Source organism: Carcharhinus amblyrhynchos, chromosome 6, assembly GCF_965287045.1.
Source record: "Carcharhinus amblyrhynchos chromosome 6, sCarAmb.v2.hapA, whole genome shotgun sequence".
NCBI classification, from domain to species: domain Eukaryota; kingdom Metazoa; phylum Chordata; class Chondrichthyes; order Carcharhiniformes; family Carcharhinidae; genus Carcharhinus; species Carcharhinus amblyrhynchos.
The window spans coordinates 60,657,890-60,677,659 of NC_137329.1; the positions used below are offsets into that span (position 1 = coordinate 60,657,890).

The 19,770-nt window shown below is 44.8% G+C and overlaps 1 protein-coding gene across 1 annotated transcript in view; it reads left to right on the plus strand.

Moving 5' to 3' along the window:
• LOC145344338 (astacin-like metalloendopeptidase) overlaps positions 1-19,770 on the plus strand; it is a 346,104-nt gene that overhangs the window by 93,171 nt on the left and 233,163 nt on the right. Inside the window, 1 exon segment of the mRNA XM_080191468.1 lies at positions 9,893-10,071. Coding sequence (XP_080047594.1) covers positions 9,893-10,071 — 179 coding nt within the window.

The following is a 19,770-nucleotide window of genomic DNA, read 5'->3' on the forward strand; positions in this document are numbered from 1 at the left end:
TAACTGAGCTTTGGTTACTTGTTTTAAACTAGTTAGGATTACATCTTCCATCTTTATAAAAGCCTGAGCAACCTCCAAAGCCATTTTGGATTCCAATCAGTAAAATAAACCTCATCCCAATTCCTATGTCCACTCATTCAGTACTTCTTTGTACTCATTTTATTGGATTAACAGACACCACCTATGTTCAAAATATCCAATCCCAAAAAAAGTCCCACCTTAGATCCTTGTCAAGCCCCCACTCATTATAATCTCAAATGGTATTATTACTGGACAGTCAAGCCCAGTAGTAACATCAGCTTGATAGATCCTAACTCCTACTTTTTCCGGAGGTACGTGGAAGGCAGCTACTGACCACAGCCACATGAGACAGTAGAAGAATGTCAAACAAAATATTTTTAAAAAACAACAAAGATGAACTAAAATACACTGTGATAACCCCCAGGACCTACAGGGGAGTCCCTGATTGACCTCCCAGTAGGACTCAGAATAGGAGTTCCGGAGTGATTGGTAATTACCTTACTGGGTGAAACTTGTATCCTGTGCCCTTTATAAAGGAGTGGTCCTTTATTGTAACATCCCTGTTGGTAATTGTATGTGTTCACCAAAGGCTTGTGGTTTTATTTTGTGCAATAAAGTACCGTTCCTTTACAGCTCACTCCTGAGTTATTATACTGGTGATGAGACAAATGGAATATTTCAGTAACCCTGCTCAATGGAAACTGATAAGCCTATACCATAAAGATTTACAATGCTGCTTTTTGGGAAACTGGGGCCATATGACACAAGTGTTGAGGAGTGGCCACAGTATGCTAAGAGAATGAACTAGTTACTTCTTCTAGGTTAACAAATTAGAAGGAGATAACTGGCAAAAGGTCACCCTAATGATGTCATGTAAGGCTGCAACTTTCAGTGTTATAAAAAGTCTGATGAATCCAGCAACATCAAATTCCAAATCTTGAATGAATTAGTGGAAATGGTGACGTATCATTATGACTCTAAACTATTTGTTATCTTGCAACTGCACAGGGTCAATATAACAAGTAAGTTTGCAGGGAGCCAGTGACAGAAATCTTGATATGGTTAAGAAAACTAGCAGAGCATTGTGAATAAGGCCCAGCATTACCTGAACTGTGAGAGTTTTAATCATTTTTATTCATTCATGGGACATGACGTCGCTGGCTGGCCAGCACTTATTGCCCATCCCTAGTTGCCTTGAGAAGATGGTGGTAGTGTGCTGCCATGTTGAAACACTGTAGTTCACGTGCTTTGGGTTGACCCATAATGCTGTTAGAGAGCGAATTCCAGGATTTTGACCCAGCGAACTCGAAGGGATGGTGACATATTTCCATGTCATGATAGTCAGTGATTTGAAGGGGAACTTGCAGGTGGTGTTATTTCCATGAATCAGTTGCCTTTGTCCTTCTAAAGATACTCCGAAAAGATACCAGTGGACTGGAAACCTACTAATGTGACACCTTTATTCAAGGAAGGGGAGAGGCTAAAAGTGGAAAAAACCAGATAGCTTGATCTCTGAGGTAGGAAAGCTGCTGGAGTCATTCATTAAGGAGGAAGTCAATAAGCATCTGGAAAAGCAAAGTTCAATTCACCAGTGTAAGCAGTGTATTGTGAAGGGCAAATCTTGTTTGACGAACCTGCTAAAGGTCTTTGAGGAAGTAACCAGCAAGGTAGACAATGGAGATCATGTGAATGTGATCCATCTGGACTTCCAGAGGGCATTCAAAAAGGTGCCACACAAGAGGCTTATCCAGAAGATTAGGTTGCAAGGGTTGGGGTTAGAGTCATGGTTTGGATTGAGGATTGGCTGACTGTTAGAAAGCAGATAAATTGATCCTTTTCCAGTTGGCAGTCTGCAACTTGTGGGGTCCCGCAGGGTTCTGTTCTCGGACTGCAATTATTTACAATCTGTATCAATGATCAGCAAACAGGGACAGACTGTAACACAGCAAAGTCTGCTGATGAAACAAAAATGGGTGGGAAAACAGGCTGTGATGAAGAGATAAAACGTTTACAAATGGATATTGGCAGGCTGGGGGAAAGGGGCAGAATCTGGCAGATGGAGTTTAATGTGGATGAATGCAAGGTTATTCATTTTGGTTGGAAAAATAAAAGGGCAAACTACTATTTGAATGGAAAACAGATTCAAAGGACTCCTATGCAGTTGGATCTGGGTATCCTTGTGCATGAGTCTCAGAAGTGCGTTTGCAGGTACAAAATGTTATAAAGAAGTCAAACAGAATCTTGGCATTTATTGCAAAGGGTCTAGAGTAAAAAAGTAGAGAAGTATTGTTACAATTGTATAGGCATTGATGAGAGCACACTTGGAATAGCATGTTCAGTTTTGATCACCTTCTTTGGGGAAGGATGTGGTGGCACTGGAGGTAGTTCAGAAGAGGTTCACTAGATTGATTCCAGTTTTGAAGTAGATGTCGTATGAGAAGCAGTTGAATAGCTTGGGCTTGTACTCACAGGAGTACAAAAGAATGAGGGGGGTTTGATTGAGGTATAAAATGCTGAATGGGATTGATAAAGTAAATTTTAACCAAATATTCCCCTTCTGAACAGTTTAGAAAAAGAGGTCATTGTTCTGGAGTAAGAGGAGGCGGCTCAAAACAGAGATAAGGAGAAATTACCTCGATGGAAGGTTGTGAATCTTTGGATCTCACTGCCCTAGAGTGCAGTGGGTGCAGAATCAATGGAATCAAGAAAGAATAATTATTTGACCAAAAGTGGGGTAAAGTACTATGGGGCAGGAATGTGGAGTTAGGATGAGATGGAGATCTGTCATGATCATGTAGAATGGCAGAGCGGGCTCAAAGACTGAATTTCCTACTCTGGCTCCTAATTCCTATGTCCCTAAATGGCAGTAATCGTGGGTTTCGAAGGTGCTATCTGAGAGTCTTTGGTGAATTTCTGCAGTACATCTTATTAAAAGAATAAAAGGTTAAAGGTTATTTATTTATTAATCACAAATAAGGCTGATATTAACACTGTAATGAAATTACTGTGAAATTCCCCTAGTCGCTACACACCAGTACCTGCTCGGGTCACTACACTTAACCAGCATGTCTTTCAGATTGTAGGAAGAAGCCAGAGCACTCGGAGGAAACCCACACAGACATGGGGAGAATGTGCAAATTCCACACAGACAATGACCCAAGCCGGGAATCAAACCCGGGTCCCTGGTGCTGTGAAGTAATAGTGCTAACCACTGTGCCACTGTGACATGTGGCTAATACACTGACCATCGGTAATGGAGGGAGTGAATGTTTGTGGATTTGGTGTCAATCAAGTAGGCTGCTTTGTCCTGGAGAGTGTCGAGCTTCTGAAGTGCTGTTGGAGCAGCACCCATCCAGGTGAGTGGGAGTATTCCATCACCTTCCTGGCTTGGGTCTTGTAGACAGGTTTTGGGGGGCTAAGAGATGAGTTACGTATTGCAGTATTCCGAGTCTCTGACCAGTTCTTGTAGCCACTGTATTCATGTGGCAAGTCTAGTTGAGTTTCTGGTCAATGGTAACCTTAAGGATATTAACAGTGGAGGATTCAGTGATGGTAAAACCACTGAATGTCAAGGGGTTAGGTTGTCTCTTATTGGTGGTGGTCATTGCCTGGCTTACTTGCCACTTGTTAACCCAAGCCTGGATATTGTCGAGGTCTTGCTGGGCTGCTTCAGTATCTGAGGAGTCATGAATAATGCTAAACAATCAGTAACCATTCCCATTTCTAACATTATGATGGAGCAAAAGCATTGATGAAGCAGCTGATGATGATTGTCCTAGGACAGTACCTGAGGGATTCCTGCAGAGATGTCCTGAGCTGAGATAACTGACCCTCCACAACCACAATCCTCTTCCTTTGTGCCAGATATGACTCCAACCAGCAGAGAGAATGCCCCCAATACCCATTGAGTCCAGATTTGCTAGGGCTGCTTGATGCCATATTTTGTCAAATGCAGCCTTGGTATCAAGGGTTATCACTCTCACCTCACCCCTGGAATTCAGCCTTTTGATCCATGTTTGACAAAAGGCTGTAATGATGTCAGGAGCTGAGTGACCCTGGCAAAACCCAAACTGGGCAACACTGTGCAGGTTATTGCTGAGCAGGTGCTGCTTGATAGCACTGTTGATGACATCTTCCATCACTTTACTGATGATTGAGAGCGGACTGCTGGGGCAGTAATTGGCCAGGTTGGAATTGTCCTGCTTTATGTACAGGATATACCTGGACAACTTTCCACATTGTTGGGTAGATGCCTGTGTTGTATATGTATTGGACGAGGTTGGCTAGGTGAGCAGCAAGCTCTAGAGAACATGCCTGCAATACTATTGCTGGAATGTTGTCAGGGCCCATTATCTTTACATTATCCAGTGCCTCCAACCATATCTTGATATCATGTGGAATGAATCAAATTGGCTAGAGACTGGCATCTGTAATGCTGGGGACAACTGGAGGAGGCTGAGATGAATCATCCACTCAGTATTATGGCTGAACATTGTTGTGAATACATCAGTCTTTTGCACTGATGTGCTGTGCTGCTCCATCACTGAGCATGGAGATATTTGTGGAACCTCCTTCTCCAGTGAGTTGTTTAAATGCCCACCACTGCCATGACTGGATGTGGCAGAACTACAGAGCTTAGATCTGGTCTTTTGGTTGTGGGATTGCTTAGCTCTGTCTATCATGTGCAGTTTATATCATTGGCGTGCAAGTAGTTCTGTTTGGTAGCTTCACCAGGAGGAGGTGGATCAGATCATTCTCTGGTTGGGGGGAGGGAAGAGGGAGGCCAATCATTCTCTGGTGGTGGTGGTGGTGGGGGGGGGGAGGGGGGGTAGGTGGAGGCCGGATCATTCTCTGGTGAAGGGGGGAGAAGGAGGGAGGCCAAATCATTCTGTAGTGGGGGAGAGGGAGGAGGGAGGCCCGATGGATCTCTGGTGGAGGGGGGATGGGGGGGACTGCTGCCACTCTGCGGGCGAACAGTGGGGGGAAGGGGTTGCGATCAGTCTGGGTAACGAGAGGGGAGTGGGTGGATAATGGGGACAGCTATGTTGTGGAGATGGGGTGATGTCTGAAGGCCGTTGCTCCCGCTTTTCGCTCCCAAGCTGCTTTATCCACTTTTTACGGCTGGAAACAATGTGTCAAGGGCGCATTTTCAAATTTTTTTCATTGTGCATACGCAGTTCAAAGCTCTGATCGGAACAGCAGCATTTTGGGCATAATAAGTCCTGCCCACAGCTCGATTCAGACCCGCGATTTTTTTTCCAAGGTAAGTGCAAATGGAGGCGCCTGAGAGCAGTTTTCCAAGCTGCATCTGAATTGTGCCCAGATTCAGCGCTTAGAATCAAATTGGTAAAATCGAGCCCTTAATGCAAGGCTGGTCTCTCAGAAATCTGATGGCAGCAGGGAAGAAGCTGTCCTGAGTTGGTTGTTTCATAACCTCAGACTTTCGTATCTTTTTCCCGATGGAAGAAGGTAGAAGAGAGAATGTGCGGGTGTGTGGGGTCCTTAATTGTGCTGGCTGCTTCCTTATCTGACTCTGGCCTTTGACATTTCTATCACTTATTCTCCTTGTCATCTTTTTCTCTTGTTGTTGATTCTCCCTACTCTGAATCCTTACATCGGTTCCCATCCCCCTGTCATATTAGTTTAAACTCTCCCCAACCACTGTAGCAAGTAGCTCCTGCCCCACACACCTCCCTCCCCCTCCCCCAAAGGGGATCAGTCCCGGTTCCGCTCCAGGTGTAGTGTATTCATTTTGCACTACATCTGTCTCCTCCCAAGCTTCAGGAATCTGAAAACCCTCTCCTCACACCATCTTATTCATCCTATATATATCCTGCTGTTTCTATTCTGACTAGCATGTGGCGCAGGTAGTAATCCTAAAATCACTACCTTTGAGGTCCTACTTTTCAGTTTGCTTCCTAGCTCCCTATATTCTGATTTTAGGGCCTCATCCCTTTTCTTAACCTATGTTGTTTGTACCAATGAGTACCATGACCACTGGCTGTTCACCTTTCCCTTAAAGAATGTCCTGCTACTGCTCTGAGACATCCTTGATCCTAGCATCAGGCAGACAACGTACCATCATGGAGACTCAATTGCAGGCACAGGAACACCTATTTTCCTCTGTTACAATTGAATCACCTATAACTTACTTTTTACTTCTCCCCTCAGCAATAGAACCAACAATGGTGCAACAAATTTGGCCTTCCCCTGAGAAGCCATTCCCCGCAACAGTATCCAAATTGGTATATCTGTTTTTCAAGGGAACAGCCACAGAGAATTCCAGCACTGCCTGCATTGCCCTCTTGCTCTGCCCAATGGTCATCCCATTCCCTTCCTGCTTGGGGAATCATAGCCTGTTGTGTGACCACCTCTCTATATCTGCTATCCACAATATCTTTCACCTCATGGATGCTCCACAGTGACCCTAGCATCATTCCAGCTCCGAAACATGGGCTTCCAGGAGCTGCAACTGGAGACACTTCCTGCAAGCATGTTGGCTTCCAGCACTGGAAATGTTCCCAATCTCCCACATGGAGAACAAAGAGCATTTTATGGCTTGAAGCTCTCCCGTTATGACCTTCCCTCTTTAAATTAAAGTCTTGGAAGATGCTTGAAATCAGATTATATCAAAGTCTTTCCTGCTCCTCATACTACCAAATATAACCCATATAAACTATGAGCTACAAAATCGACCTCTGAAATTATAACTGATAAAACTATAAATATTTATTTGACCTTGTCCACTACATTTAAAATTAGCTCTTTTCCTTTTGTCCTCTTGTACTGCAGCAGGCAAAACCACTCTTAGGATTTAACAGTTAGAAAGCAAGGAGAAAAATCAAAAGGTGCCTTTTTCCTCTGTGCAACAAATTCCCACTTAGATCCAAATTCCTGATAGCCACTCATTCACTCTGCCTGTGTGTCTCACTCAGCTAATTGGGTCAGCTCCTTACTGACCTTTCAATGAGACTACTGAATTTACAAAAATAAAAACACTTATCAATTCAATTCCAATGCAGTTCCAAATTCCTGATAGTCCTGATACTGTGGGACTATCAGGAATTTGGCTGCGTTTCACTCTGGATGAGGTCTCTCCCACAGTTGGTGCGCAAGTTCACTTTCACCTCACTCCATACCTTAAAATTCGGTAGGGATGTTTGCCAATGGTTGCACAATTCTCAACACCATTAGTAATTTCTGAGATACTGAAGCAGCTCATGTCCAAATGTGACAAGACCTGGACAATATCCAGGCTTGGAGTGACAAGTAGCAAATAACATTCAAGCCACAAAAATGTCAATGACCATCTTTATGAGAGAATCCAACCCTTGTCCCTTGACATTCTGAAATGTTGTCAGGGGTGGCACAGTGTCAAAGTGATTAAGCACTGCTGCCTCACAGCGCCATGGACCCAGGTCACTGTCTGTGTGGAGTTTGCATGTGCATCATGTGTCTGCGTGGGTTTCCTCTGGGTGATCCAGTTTCCTCCCATATCCAAAGGGTTAGGTTAATAGGCCGTGATAAATTACCCCTTAGTGTCAGGAGGACTGGGAGGGTATAAGAATAAGAATAAGAGAATAAGAAATAGGAGCAGGAGTAGGCCATCTAGCCCTTCGAGCCTGCCCCGCCATTCAATAAGATCATGGCTGATCTGTCGTGGCTCAGTTCCACTTTCCCGCCCTCTCCCCATAACCCTTAATCCCCTCTCTTATCAAGAACCCATCAACCCGCTTCTTAAAAATATTTAGCGAGGCAGCCTCCACCACTTCAACGGGCAGAGAATTCCAGAGATTCACCACCCTTTGAGTGAAGAAGTTCCTCCTCAACTCCGTTCTAAACCGCCTCCCCTTTATCTTGAGGCTGTGCCCCCTAGTCCTACTGTCTTTTTTGAGCGGGAAGAGTCTCTCCACCTCTATCCTATCCATCCCATTCATCATCTTATACGTCTCAATGAGATCTCCCCTCATTCTTCTAAACTCTAATGAGTACAAGCCTAGTTTATTCAGCCTCTCCTCATAGCTCAATCCCCTCAACTCCGGTATCAGCCTAGTAAACCTCCTCTGCACTCCCTCCAAGGCCAAAATATCCTTGCGCAGGTGCGGCGCCCAAAACTGCACACAGTACTCCAGCTGCGGCCTCACCAATGCCCTATACAGCTGCAGCAAGACCTCCCTACTTTTATATTCAATCCCCCTCGCTATGAAGGCCAGCATCCCATTCGCCTTCCTGACCACCTGCTGCACCTGCAAGCTGGGTTTTTGCGACTCATGCACAAGGACCCCGAGGTCCCTCTGCACCGTCGCCTGCTGCAGTTTTTCGCCTCGTAAGTAATAGTCCTTCCTACCATTTTTCCTACCAAAGTGGACCACCTCACACTTGCCAACATTAAATTCCATTTGCCATTTCCTGGCCCATTCGCCCAGCCTATCTAGATCCTTCTGCAGACTCTCCACACCCTCCGCACAATTTGCCGTTCCCCCAATCTTGGTGTCATCAGCAAATTTCGACACCCTGCACTCGGTTCCCTCCTCCAGATCATCTATATAAATGGTAAATAGCTGAGGCCCCAGCACCGACCCCTGGGGCACCCCACTAGTCACCAACCGCCAATCCGAATAGCACCCATTGACCCCCACTAATATGTGGGTTTATGGGAGTAGGACCTGGGTGGGATTGTTGTTGGTGCAGGCTCGATGGGCCAAATGGCCTCCTTCTGCACTATAGATTCTATGATTACCCATGATCTCTCTCAAATGCACACTCTCTCCCTCACATGTACACCCACTCTCTCTCACATGACACACATCAACATGCAGGATGTTATCATTGATCAGAAATTGAATTGGACTAGCCATATATACAACATGACTACAAAAGTTAGATCAGAGACTTGAAATTCTATGGCAAGTAATTCACTTCTTGATTTTCCAAAGGCTGTGCACCATCCAACAAGGCACAAATCAGAAGTGTAATAGAATTCTTTCCATTTAGCTGGATGAATACAGCTCCTATAACACTCAAGAAGCTCAACACCATCTAGGACAAAGTAACTTGATTAGCATTCTATCCACAAACATTCACTCCTATGACACACTTCAGGAACTCATCAAGACTTTTCAGACACACCTTCCAAACCTACAACTGCTGCAATATATACGGGCTAGAGCAGACAACTGGTGGGAACTCAACAACCTTGAAGCTCCCCTCCAAACCACATGTAACCCTGACTTGGACCTGTTTCACCAATCTGTCACTGTCACTGTGGCTGACTCAAAATCTTGAGCTCACTCCCTAACATCACTGCGCGTGTGCTTACACCACATGCACTGCAGCTGTTCCAGAAGGCAGCTCACCATAACCTCTCAAGGGTAGTTAAGGATGGCAATAAGTGCCTAGCCAGCAATGTCCAAATGTCCACAGGAGTATGGATACCTCTAGCACATATTCTGAGATGTCCCACTATCTGCTCGTGCTTATTTATGTTGTGAAACCTGCCTGGTACAAAGCCTGTTATCCACATGACAGCCTCTGCACTAGTTCCTGCAATATATTTATGGTGTGAGGATATGTCCACATTTGGGTTGAGTTCCTTGCAGAGTCTTCCTCTTTTGAGGGTTGTGATTCATGATGTTCATTTGAAGTTCCAAGAAAAAAGAAAAAATGGTGAAGATTTAATTGTAGAATTACAATAGTATAGATGTCCATATGAAGCACTTCACTATATTTGTTATTTTGAAGGCGCTTTTGATTGTTTGAATTGAGTAATGTAAGATACCTTGTAAAGATGCATTCTTTATGTACCACACTTGGTATATGTTTTAATTTCTAACGTGGGAAACTTTATTTTCTTAAATTTTCCTTCTCTTAGGTGCTTTGCAGCTGTGGGATATGCACCATTTCCACGGAAAGTATCATTGCATATACCGACTTGTATACACTTTGGTGTAATTGCACATGAATTCCTACACACAATTGGTTTTCAGCATGAACAAAGTAGGAGTGACCGTGATGCTTATATCTCAATTTTTTGGCAAAATATTCAAGCTAGTAAGAAAATTAAAAATATCATTTTAAATGAATATATACTTAAATATGCATAGATTTGTTTTTCTATGTTGAGCTGAATCTCCTTTAAATTTTGTTTTAGTTGTTAAATAATAGAAACTACTTTCTGGTTGGCTGGTTTTTTTTTTCCCTGTGACCAATATGCTTTGTAAATTTAAACAGATGGGAGAGAAATCAATTTCAAACTGAGGCCAGGAGAGAATGTAAAGTTCAGCCTCAGCACAAGTTCAGTTTTGGAGGAAGTTCAAGCTTAAAATAATTGGACAGGACTTTTTCTATAATTAATACTTTAATAGAGTAAAAGAACATAATTTGATTAATGTGAGAGCTTAGACGAACGCTAGTCTCATTCTTAGGCATAGTATGTGAAATTCACCAAAGGTCCTTAGACAGCACCTTCCAAACTCACGATGACTTCCAAGGACAAGGGCAGCAGGTACATTGGAACACCACCACCTGCAAGTTTCCTTTCAAGCCACTCATGTCCTGACTTGGAAATACATTGTTGTTCCTTCATAGTCGCTGGGCTAAAACCCTGGAATTCCTGCCCTAACAGCACTGTGGATCACCCCATGGCACATAGACTGCAGCAATTCAAGAAGATGGCTCACCGCCACCTTCTCAAGGGTAACTAGGAATGGGCGACAAATGCTGGCCAGCCAGCAACACCCATATCCCATGAGTGAATAAAAAATCATTTTAAAAAATGAGAACGAATCCTGTTATGTGCATTTCATATATAGAGGTATTATGGACAGGAGAGCCATTCTTATTTCCCCACCCTGTACCCATCCCTAAGAGTTTTTTATTTCTGATTTTCAACTTCATAAATCGTGATGTATTTTCCCCACCCTACACACACGCGCGCACACACACACATACATGCAGGCACTCATGCACACACGTGCACGCCCAAACACACACACACACACACACACACATATACACACACACATAAAAAGGAAGAGAGTTCAGCACGGCCACAATAAGATACAAGTTGGGGATTTGCATGTGTCCAGAGTCCAGAATCAGAAATCAAATTGAATTTTTTGGGGAAGTTGAATGATTGTAGGATTATCTTGTGTTTCCAAAAGTGTGAGTTCCATGATGGGAGAAATGACGCAGAGTGAGTAAGCCTTGGAGGCACGATCTCCAAGTTTCCAGCAGTGTTTTTGACGAGGGCAACCAGAGTTCTTTCCGCTGCCACTGGCTTGATGGTATATGACACAGGAGCTGACTAGAGTTCTGTTTTCATTGAAGGTCAAAACAATTACTGCCCATAGGATCCAAAGACTGTATGATTAAAGGAAGTCAGCTGACCCAAGCCTCGGTCATGTGATACTGGTTTTCAGTTGTTAATCAAGACTCTTGTTGAAACAATTGTGTTAGAACAGTTAATACATTGGCCATTAGTACCATTTCTGCACTGTAGATTCTATGATTCAATGATTCTTTAGACCTATGAAAGGTTGTTTTTGTTCAAAGTTGACTGGAACAGGCTGGCTATCTGCTGGGCCATTATGTCACCTGGTTTGAAACTTTTATGCCATAGGAGTCGATATTCCAGAAGTTTGAAGTGGTAGCTTTCATTCAATTCAAAACTTCTGGAAGCCAGCATGTAACCAGCTGCAGCCATCTTGTCAGCTTGTCTATTTTGAAAAGCACAAAAAAATGACTTCATGAAGCATTCCAGCTGACAAATGTATAACGTAGATATTCCTTCATGTCACAATCATGATAGAGGCCAAAATAGATCCCCAGTTTACCCAGGATCTCAGTGCTTAAGAACCATTGACTGCACTCTCCAATGCTGCAGAAAATAAGGAGTCTCAGGATCATATTTTCCAGAATATCACCACCTCAGAACACTATACAGCTCAGTGCAAAGGAATAATCTATAGAGAGAGATTATAGATTAATCTCTATTAGGGACAGCAGCAGCAGGAAATAAGTCATATCGGTACAGGGAATTACTTGGTTATTGGAGATGTACAATGGACGAATAGTGTTGAATATTTATGAGTGAAAAATGACAATTACCCAAATGTAGGTACTACTGAGCATCACAGTGGCATCATGAAGCAAAAGTACAAAAAATAGGAGCCAGAGTAAGCCATTCCACTCCTTAAACTTGCTCTGCCATTTGGTAAATCATTGGCTGATTTGATTGTGGCTTCAATATTACTATCCTGTCTGCCTCCATAATCCCCAAAGCAAAAACTTCCCAGAGAATTGCGGGGAAGGTACAGTAAAAAATTAAAGTAGGGGGGCAACATTCATAGCAAATTTCATAGATAGAAGGGAGCTTTATCTGCAGTCATGATTTAGTCTCTTGTGCTAAGATGAAGGATAGCGCAGAGCAAGTTAGAATATTTCTGATATCATAAAAACCAATCATTCTAGACCACTGCTACACAAATATAAAACATGCCTACATTCTATCACCCACCCACACTTTGGCAAATCAAACTGCAAGGCTGTGCTCCTGCTCTTAGCTTACAAGCAAAAACTGAAATGGGAGAATCTGTTACAGAAAGTCATGCAATGTTGGTCTGAGGAATCAGATGCTCTACAGGACTGCTTTGAGTCAGTTGACTGGTTAGTATTTAAAAACTCAGCAACAAACCTGAGTATGTCACCACAGTAACTGACTTCATTAGCAAGTGCTTTGTGCAAAGAAGCAAATCTGTGTGTTTCCCAAATGGAAAACATGGATGAACAGGTATATCCACTGTTTGCTGAAGTCAAGGTTTGAGGCATTCAAGTCAGGGATCCTGATCTATAATCCAGGTATGATTAATGGAGATCCATCAAAGATGCCAAAACACAGTACTGGGCCAAGCTGGACTCCCAGGCTAGCCACACGGACTCCCACCAACTATGGGAAGGTCTGCAAGACATAATATGCTACAAGATGAAGACACGTAACTTCACTGGCACCAGTGCACTCCTCCCTGAAAAGCTCAATGCATTCTATGCCAATTTTAAGCAGAAGTCAGTGAGAGCGCACCCTCCCATCCCAGTAGCTTTGGACAATCTGAAGTCATCGTCGCAGACGTCAGAGCGGCCTTCTCAAAAGTCAACCCACAGAAAGTGACAGGCCCGGATGGTGTACCCATATGGGCACCCAGCTCCTGTGCAGACCAGCTGGTGGGGTACTCACAGACATCTTTAACCTCTCTTTACACCAATCTGAGGCCCCTATTTGCTTCAAGAGAATGATCATCATTCCAGTACCAAAGAAAAACCAAACAGCATGCCTTAATGATTAATGTCCGATGGCTCTGAAATCCATCATTGTGAAGTGTTTCAAAAGTTAGTAATGGCACGAATTAATTTTGGCCTGCCAGATTGCAGAGGAACCTGGAGTGGGAGGGTGAGAATCCGGTCGTTGTGGTACATGTGGGTGCCGGCGACGTAAGCAAAATGCAGACTGAGGATCTGGGGAGGGAGTATGAAAAGCTGGGAATGGAATTAAAAAGTAGAACCGACAAGGTGGTTATCTCTGGGCTACTGCCTGAACCGTGTGCAGACGGGCGTAGGGTTGACAGGATTAAGGAAGTGAATGGGTGGCTCAGGGATTGGTGTGGGAGGAATGGGTTTGAATTTATGGGGCATTGGCACCAGTATTGGGGTAGGTGGGACCTGTTCGGGCGGGATGGGGTTGGTCTGAATCGTGCTGGGACCAGAGTGCTGGCGAATCGAGTAAAGAGGACTGTAGACAGGGCTTTAAACTAATTAGGGGGGGGAAGGGTGCGAGGGTAGGTGATGGTACGAGGTCTAAAGTTAAGGAGAGGGTACAGATAAGGGAAGAGGCCGAGGATGTCCCAATAATAGAGGGAGTAGGGGGCGTGAGTATAGTTGGTGGCGTTGCGGCAAATAGGGTCCAGGTGAAGGCTGGGATGAAAGCACTTTATCTGAATGCACGAAGCATTCGGAATAAAGTGGATGAGCTGGTGGCGCAGATCGACACAAATGGATATGATCTGGCGGCCATTACAGAGACGTGGCTGCAGGGTGACAGGGACTGGGAGCTGAATGTACAGGGCTATCAAGTGTTTAGGAAGGATAGGCAGGAGGGAAAAGGGGGGGGCGTAGCTCTGCTGATTAAGGATAGCATCATGGTGGTAGCAAGGGATGATATTGGAGCCAAGGAGCAGAGGGTGGAATCGTTGTGGGTGGAGATTAGGAACAGCAAAGGGAGGAAGACGCTAGTGGGTGTCATCTATAGGCCTCCGAATAATGACCTGGAGGTGGGGCGGGCTGTTAACGCGCAAATAAGTGTGGCGTGCAGGAATGGGACGGCCGTAGTTATGGGGGATTTCAATCTGCATATTGATTGGTCGACCCATGTTGGACGCGAGGGGCTCGAGGAAGAGTTCTTGGAATGCTGCCGGGATAGTTTCCTCGAACAGTGTGTGTTGGAGCCGACGAGGGAGCGAGCTATCTTGGATCTGGTGCTATGTCATGAGGCGGGTAGAATTAGGGACCTTGTGGTGAAGGATCCTCTTGGGGAGAGTGATCATTGTATGGTGGAGTTTCTGGTGCAGATGGAGGAGGAGAAAGTGGGTTCCCGGACACGCGTCCTTTGTTTGAATAGAGGGAAGTACGGTAGGATGAGAGAAGAATTGGCGAATGTGGACTGGGGGAGCGCGTTGGAGGGAGGGTCTGTTGAGGAGCAGTGGAGGATCTTTAAGGAGATCTTTCTTGGTGCTCAGCGGAAATTTATTCCGATGGTCAAAAAGGACCGTAGGAGGAGAGGTAATAAGCCGTGGATAACGAAGGAGGTGAAGGAAAGTGTTAAACTAAAAGCGGAGGAATTTAGAGTAGCTAAGAGTAGTGGGCGAGAAGAGGATTGGGAGAGGTTTAAATGTCAACAAAGATTGACAAAGAAGTTGATAAAGAAGGGTAGGAGAAACTATGAAGCTGGGCTAGCGCTTAATATAAAAAAGGATAGCAAGAGTTTTTATAAATATATAAAAAGGAAGAGGCTGGCTAGGGTGAACATTGGTCCTTTAGAGGATGAGAAAGGGGACCTAGTGGTAGGGGATGGGGATATGGCTAAGGTATTGAATAACTTTTTTGTTTCTGTCTTCACGGAGGAGGACGTGAATAATTTGCTGGGTGTTAGCGATGGAAAGGTGGTAGGACTGGAGGGTCTTAATGACATTACTGTTACTAGAGAGGCGGTGCTCGACAGACTGGAGGGGCTGATTGTGGACAAGTCCCCAGGACCGGATGGAATGCATCCGAGGGTTCTGAAAGAAATGGCGGAGGTGATAGTGGATGCCTTGGTGGTTATTTTCCAAACGTCGCTGGATTCCGGGGAAGTGCCGGATGATTGGAAAACGGCTAATGTTACGCCGTTGTTTAAGAAGGGTGCCAGACAAAAGGCGGGGAATTATAGGCCGGTTAGTTTAACGTCTGTGGTAGGTAAAATGTTAGAATCTGTCATTAAGGAGGTAATTGCGAGGCATCTTGAAGGGAATTGCTTGATAGAGCAGACGCAGCACGGTTTCATTAAAGGGAAGTCGTGTCTGACAAATTTACTGGAGTTCTATGAGGATGTGTCTAGGGCGGTGGATAGAGGAGAGCCGGTGGATGTGGTCTTTCTAGATTTTCAGAAGGCGTTTGACAAAGTACCTCACGAGGTTATTGCAGAAGATCGAGGGACATGGAGTTGGGGGTAGGGTGTTAGCGTGGATAGAGGATTGGTTGTCAAATAGGAGGCAGAGAGTGGGGGTCAATGGGTGCTATTCGGATTGGCGGATGGTGACTAGTGGAGTGCCCCAGGGGTCGGTGCTGGGGCCTCAGCTTTTTACCATTTATATAGATGATCTGGAGGAGGGAACCGAGTGTAGAGTGTCGAAATTTGCTGATGACACCAAGATTGGGGGAACGGCAAATTGTGCGGAGGGTGTGGAGAGTCTACAGAAGGATCTAGATAGGCTGGGCGAATGGGCCAGGAAATGGCAAATGGAATTTAATGTTGGCAAGTGTGAGGTGGTCCACTTTGGTAGGAAGAATGGTAGGAAGGACTATTACTTACGGGGCGAAAAACTGCGACAGGCGACGGTGCAGAGGGACCTCCTGGTCCTTGTGCATGAGTCGCAAAAACCCAGCTTGCAGGTGCAGCAGGTGGTCAGGAAGGCGAATGGGATGCTGGCCTTCATAGCGAGGGGGATTGAATATAAAAGTAGGGAGGTCTTGCTGCAGCTGTATAGGGCATTGGTGAGGCCGCAGCTGGAGTACTGTGTGCAGTTTTGGGCGCCGCACCTGCGCAAAGATATTTTGGCCTTGGAGGGAGTGCAGAGGAGGTTTACTAGGCTGATACCGGAGTTGAGGGGGTTGAGCTATGAGGAGAGGCTGAATAAACTAGGCTTGTACTCGTTAGAGTTTAGAAGAATGAGGGGAGATCTCATTGAGACATATAAGATGATGAATGGGATGGATAGGATAGAGGTGGAAAGACTTTTCCCGCTCAAAAAAGACAGTAGGACTAGGGGGCACAGCCTCAAGATAAAAGGGGGGCGATTTAGAACGGAGTTGAGGAGGAACTTCTTCACTGAAAGGGTGGTGAATCTCTGGAATTCTCTGCCCGTTGAAGTGGTGGAGGCTGCCTCGCTAAATATTTTTAAGACGCGGGTTGATGGGTTTTTGATAGGAGAGGGGATTAAGGGTTATGGGGAGAGGGCGGGAAAGTGGAACTGAGCAGCGACAGATCAGCCATGATCTTATTGAATGGCGGGGCAGGCTCGAAGGGCTGGATGGCCTACTCCTGCTCCTATTTCTTATGTTCTTATGTTCTTATTGCCTGGATCCACTACAGTTTGCATATCGCCATAACATGTCAACAGCAGACATCATCTCCCTGGCCCTACACTCAATCCTGGAACACTTAGATAACAAAGACATCTATGCCAAACTCCTATTTATTGAATAGTCTTCAACACTATTATTCCTACAAAACTCATCTCCAAACTCTGTGGCCTCGGCTCGGCTCCTCCCTCTCCGACTGAATCATGACTTCCTAACCCAGAGACCACAATCAAGAAGGGTAGACAACAACATCCCTTCCACAATCACCCTGAACATCTGGTACCCCACAAGGCTGTGTCCTTAGCCCCTTACTGTTACTCCTTAGAAACCTATAACTGTGTGGCCAAATTCTCCTCCAGCTCTATTTTTAAGTTTGTTGATGACACCATTGTAGTGGATTGGATCTCAAACAATAACGAGACGGAATACAGAAAAGAGACAGAGGATCTGGTGAACTGGTGTGATGAAAATAATCTCTCCTTTACTGTCAACAAAGCAAAGGAGATAGTCATTGACTTTAGGAAATGTAGTGGAGGACATGCTCCTATTTACATCAATTTGGATTAAGTGGACATGGTCGAGAGCTTCAAGTTTCTAGGTGTCCAGATCACCAACAAGTTCTGGTCCCTTCATGTGGACCCTATAGTTAAGAAAGCCCACCAATGCCTTTACTTTCTCAGGATGCTAAGGAAATTTGGCACGTTAACTACAACTGTCACCAATGTTTACAGATGTATCCTTTCTAGTTGCGTCATAGCTTGGTGTGGCTCCTGCTTTGTCCAAGACCGCAAAAGAAACCACAAAAGATTGTGAATGAAGCCCAGTCCATCATGCAAACCAGCCTCCCATCAATTGACTCTGTTGACACTTCCTGCTGCCTCGGAAAAGCAACCAGTATCATCAAGGACCCCATGCATCCCGGTCATTCTCTCTTCCATCTTCTTCCATCAAAAAAGATAAAAACGTCTGAGGCCACATACCAAATGACTCAAGAACAGCTTCTTCCCTGCTGCCATCAGTCTTTTGAATGGACTTACCTCGCATGAAGTTGATCTTTCTCTACAGTCTAGTTATGACTAAAACATTATATTCTGTAATCTCTTCTTTCTTTCCTTCTTTATGTACGGTGTGCTTTGTCTGAATAGTGTGCAAGAAACAATACTTTTCACCATCGACTAATACATGTAACAATAATAAATTATATCAAAAAAGGAAATAAAGCTTTGCATTTATATAGCACCCAACTTTTCCCCAGTTGATGGCAGCTGCTTTTAGTCACCAACTTAAAGCAAGCAAGCCATTGCAGTATGATTCCAACATTAACAGCTTGAGTTGCATCAGTGCTGTGGGGGGGTTGCTACTTTATTGGAGGGTGGTCAATCAGTAGTTCAGATAGTAATTGGGAAACGTCGGGTGGTCAGAGACTGAGGTGGCTAGACGGTGGTTGCCAGGGTATTTGAAGGCAAGCAAAGGGCTGGAGGGGCAATCAGGTGGCTGGAGGAGTACTCAGGTAGGTAAGGATAGCTGGGAATCCGTTGCAGGCGGATGGAGGGCAGTCAGGAGGGTAGTTGGGGAAGTGATGCGGTATTCATGCAGTTGAAGGGTAATTCGGGGTATGTCATTGGGGGTGGGCAGTAGGGAAGGTTTGGTGCCTGGGATAATCAGTGTGGTAGGGAAGGTAGCCAGACGGTGGGGGGATAGTTGACAGGAGCTGGGAGGCTGGAGGCGTAGTTGTGGATGGTCTGGAAGGTAAAGGTTTTAAAGTTTATTCGTCATAAATAGGCTTACTTTAACACTGCAATAAAGTTACTGTGAAGTTCCCCAGTTTGTGGGATAGGTGTCAGAGAGGGTACTCAGGAACTAGAGGAGTGGAGTGATAGAAGGTCAAGTGAGGGACAGGTGGGGGTTAGTCAGTGGGCTCCAGGGTTGGGAGGAGCATGCTCTGTACATAAGAACATAAGAACATAAGAAATAGGAGCAGGAGTAGGCCATCTAGCCCTTCGAGCCTGCCCCGCCATTCAATAAGATCATGGCTGATCTGTCGTGGCTCAGTTCCACTTTCCCGCCCTCTTCCCATAACCCTTAATCCCCTCGCTTATCAAAAACCCATCAACCCGCGTCTTAAAAATACTATGATTTTCCAGGAATTTGGTATGACAGAATCATCTGACAACTGTCATTTAGATTGAAGTAGATGATGATTGTCATTACAGGTTCATTGCCCAGTGGAAGTTTGAATTTCCCAGACAATTGCCATGAATTCTGATCTATGGAGTTACAGTTGTGTGTGTGTGTGTGTGTGTGTGTGTGTGTGTGTGTGGGGGGGGGGCAGGGGGTGGGGGAGTGGGGGGAAGAGTGAAGGGCAGGGATTAGGTGGGGGGTGGTTCCCACTGTATCTTTTGAATACCATCCCTTCTCAGATACAAGGCCTGAGAGGTTAAAAGTTGTAGCACTGAACCAAGCCTTTTAGCTATCGAAATCTCGACTTCTGAGTTTGACTTTAACACAAACGTTCATTAACATAAGATATTTAACCAACAGGTTGTCTTTATTTACTTGCTAGCAAGGGGAACAGTCTTGACACAATGAGCCAGAGACTCTACTCCACCAGACAAAGACAATCATCCTGGTTTATACAATTCTGCAGCTCAGAGTCAATTGGACACAATCCAATCAAAAGTGTTACAAATGACATACTTTACATATTGATCCAATAGAATGAAAATACTGAACCACCCTGATCTATGAGATCACAATACCTCGTGGGATACTCCAATATATCATCCCTCAGCCTGCCCTCTAGTCTCTCAGTCAGACATCATGTCTCTATTTTGATAGCAGCCCCACAAAGCATCTTCACTA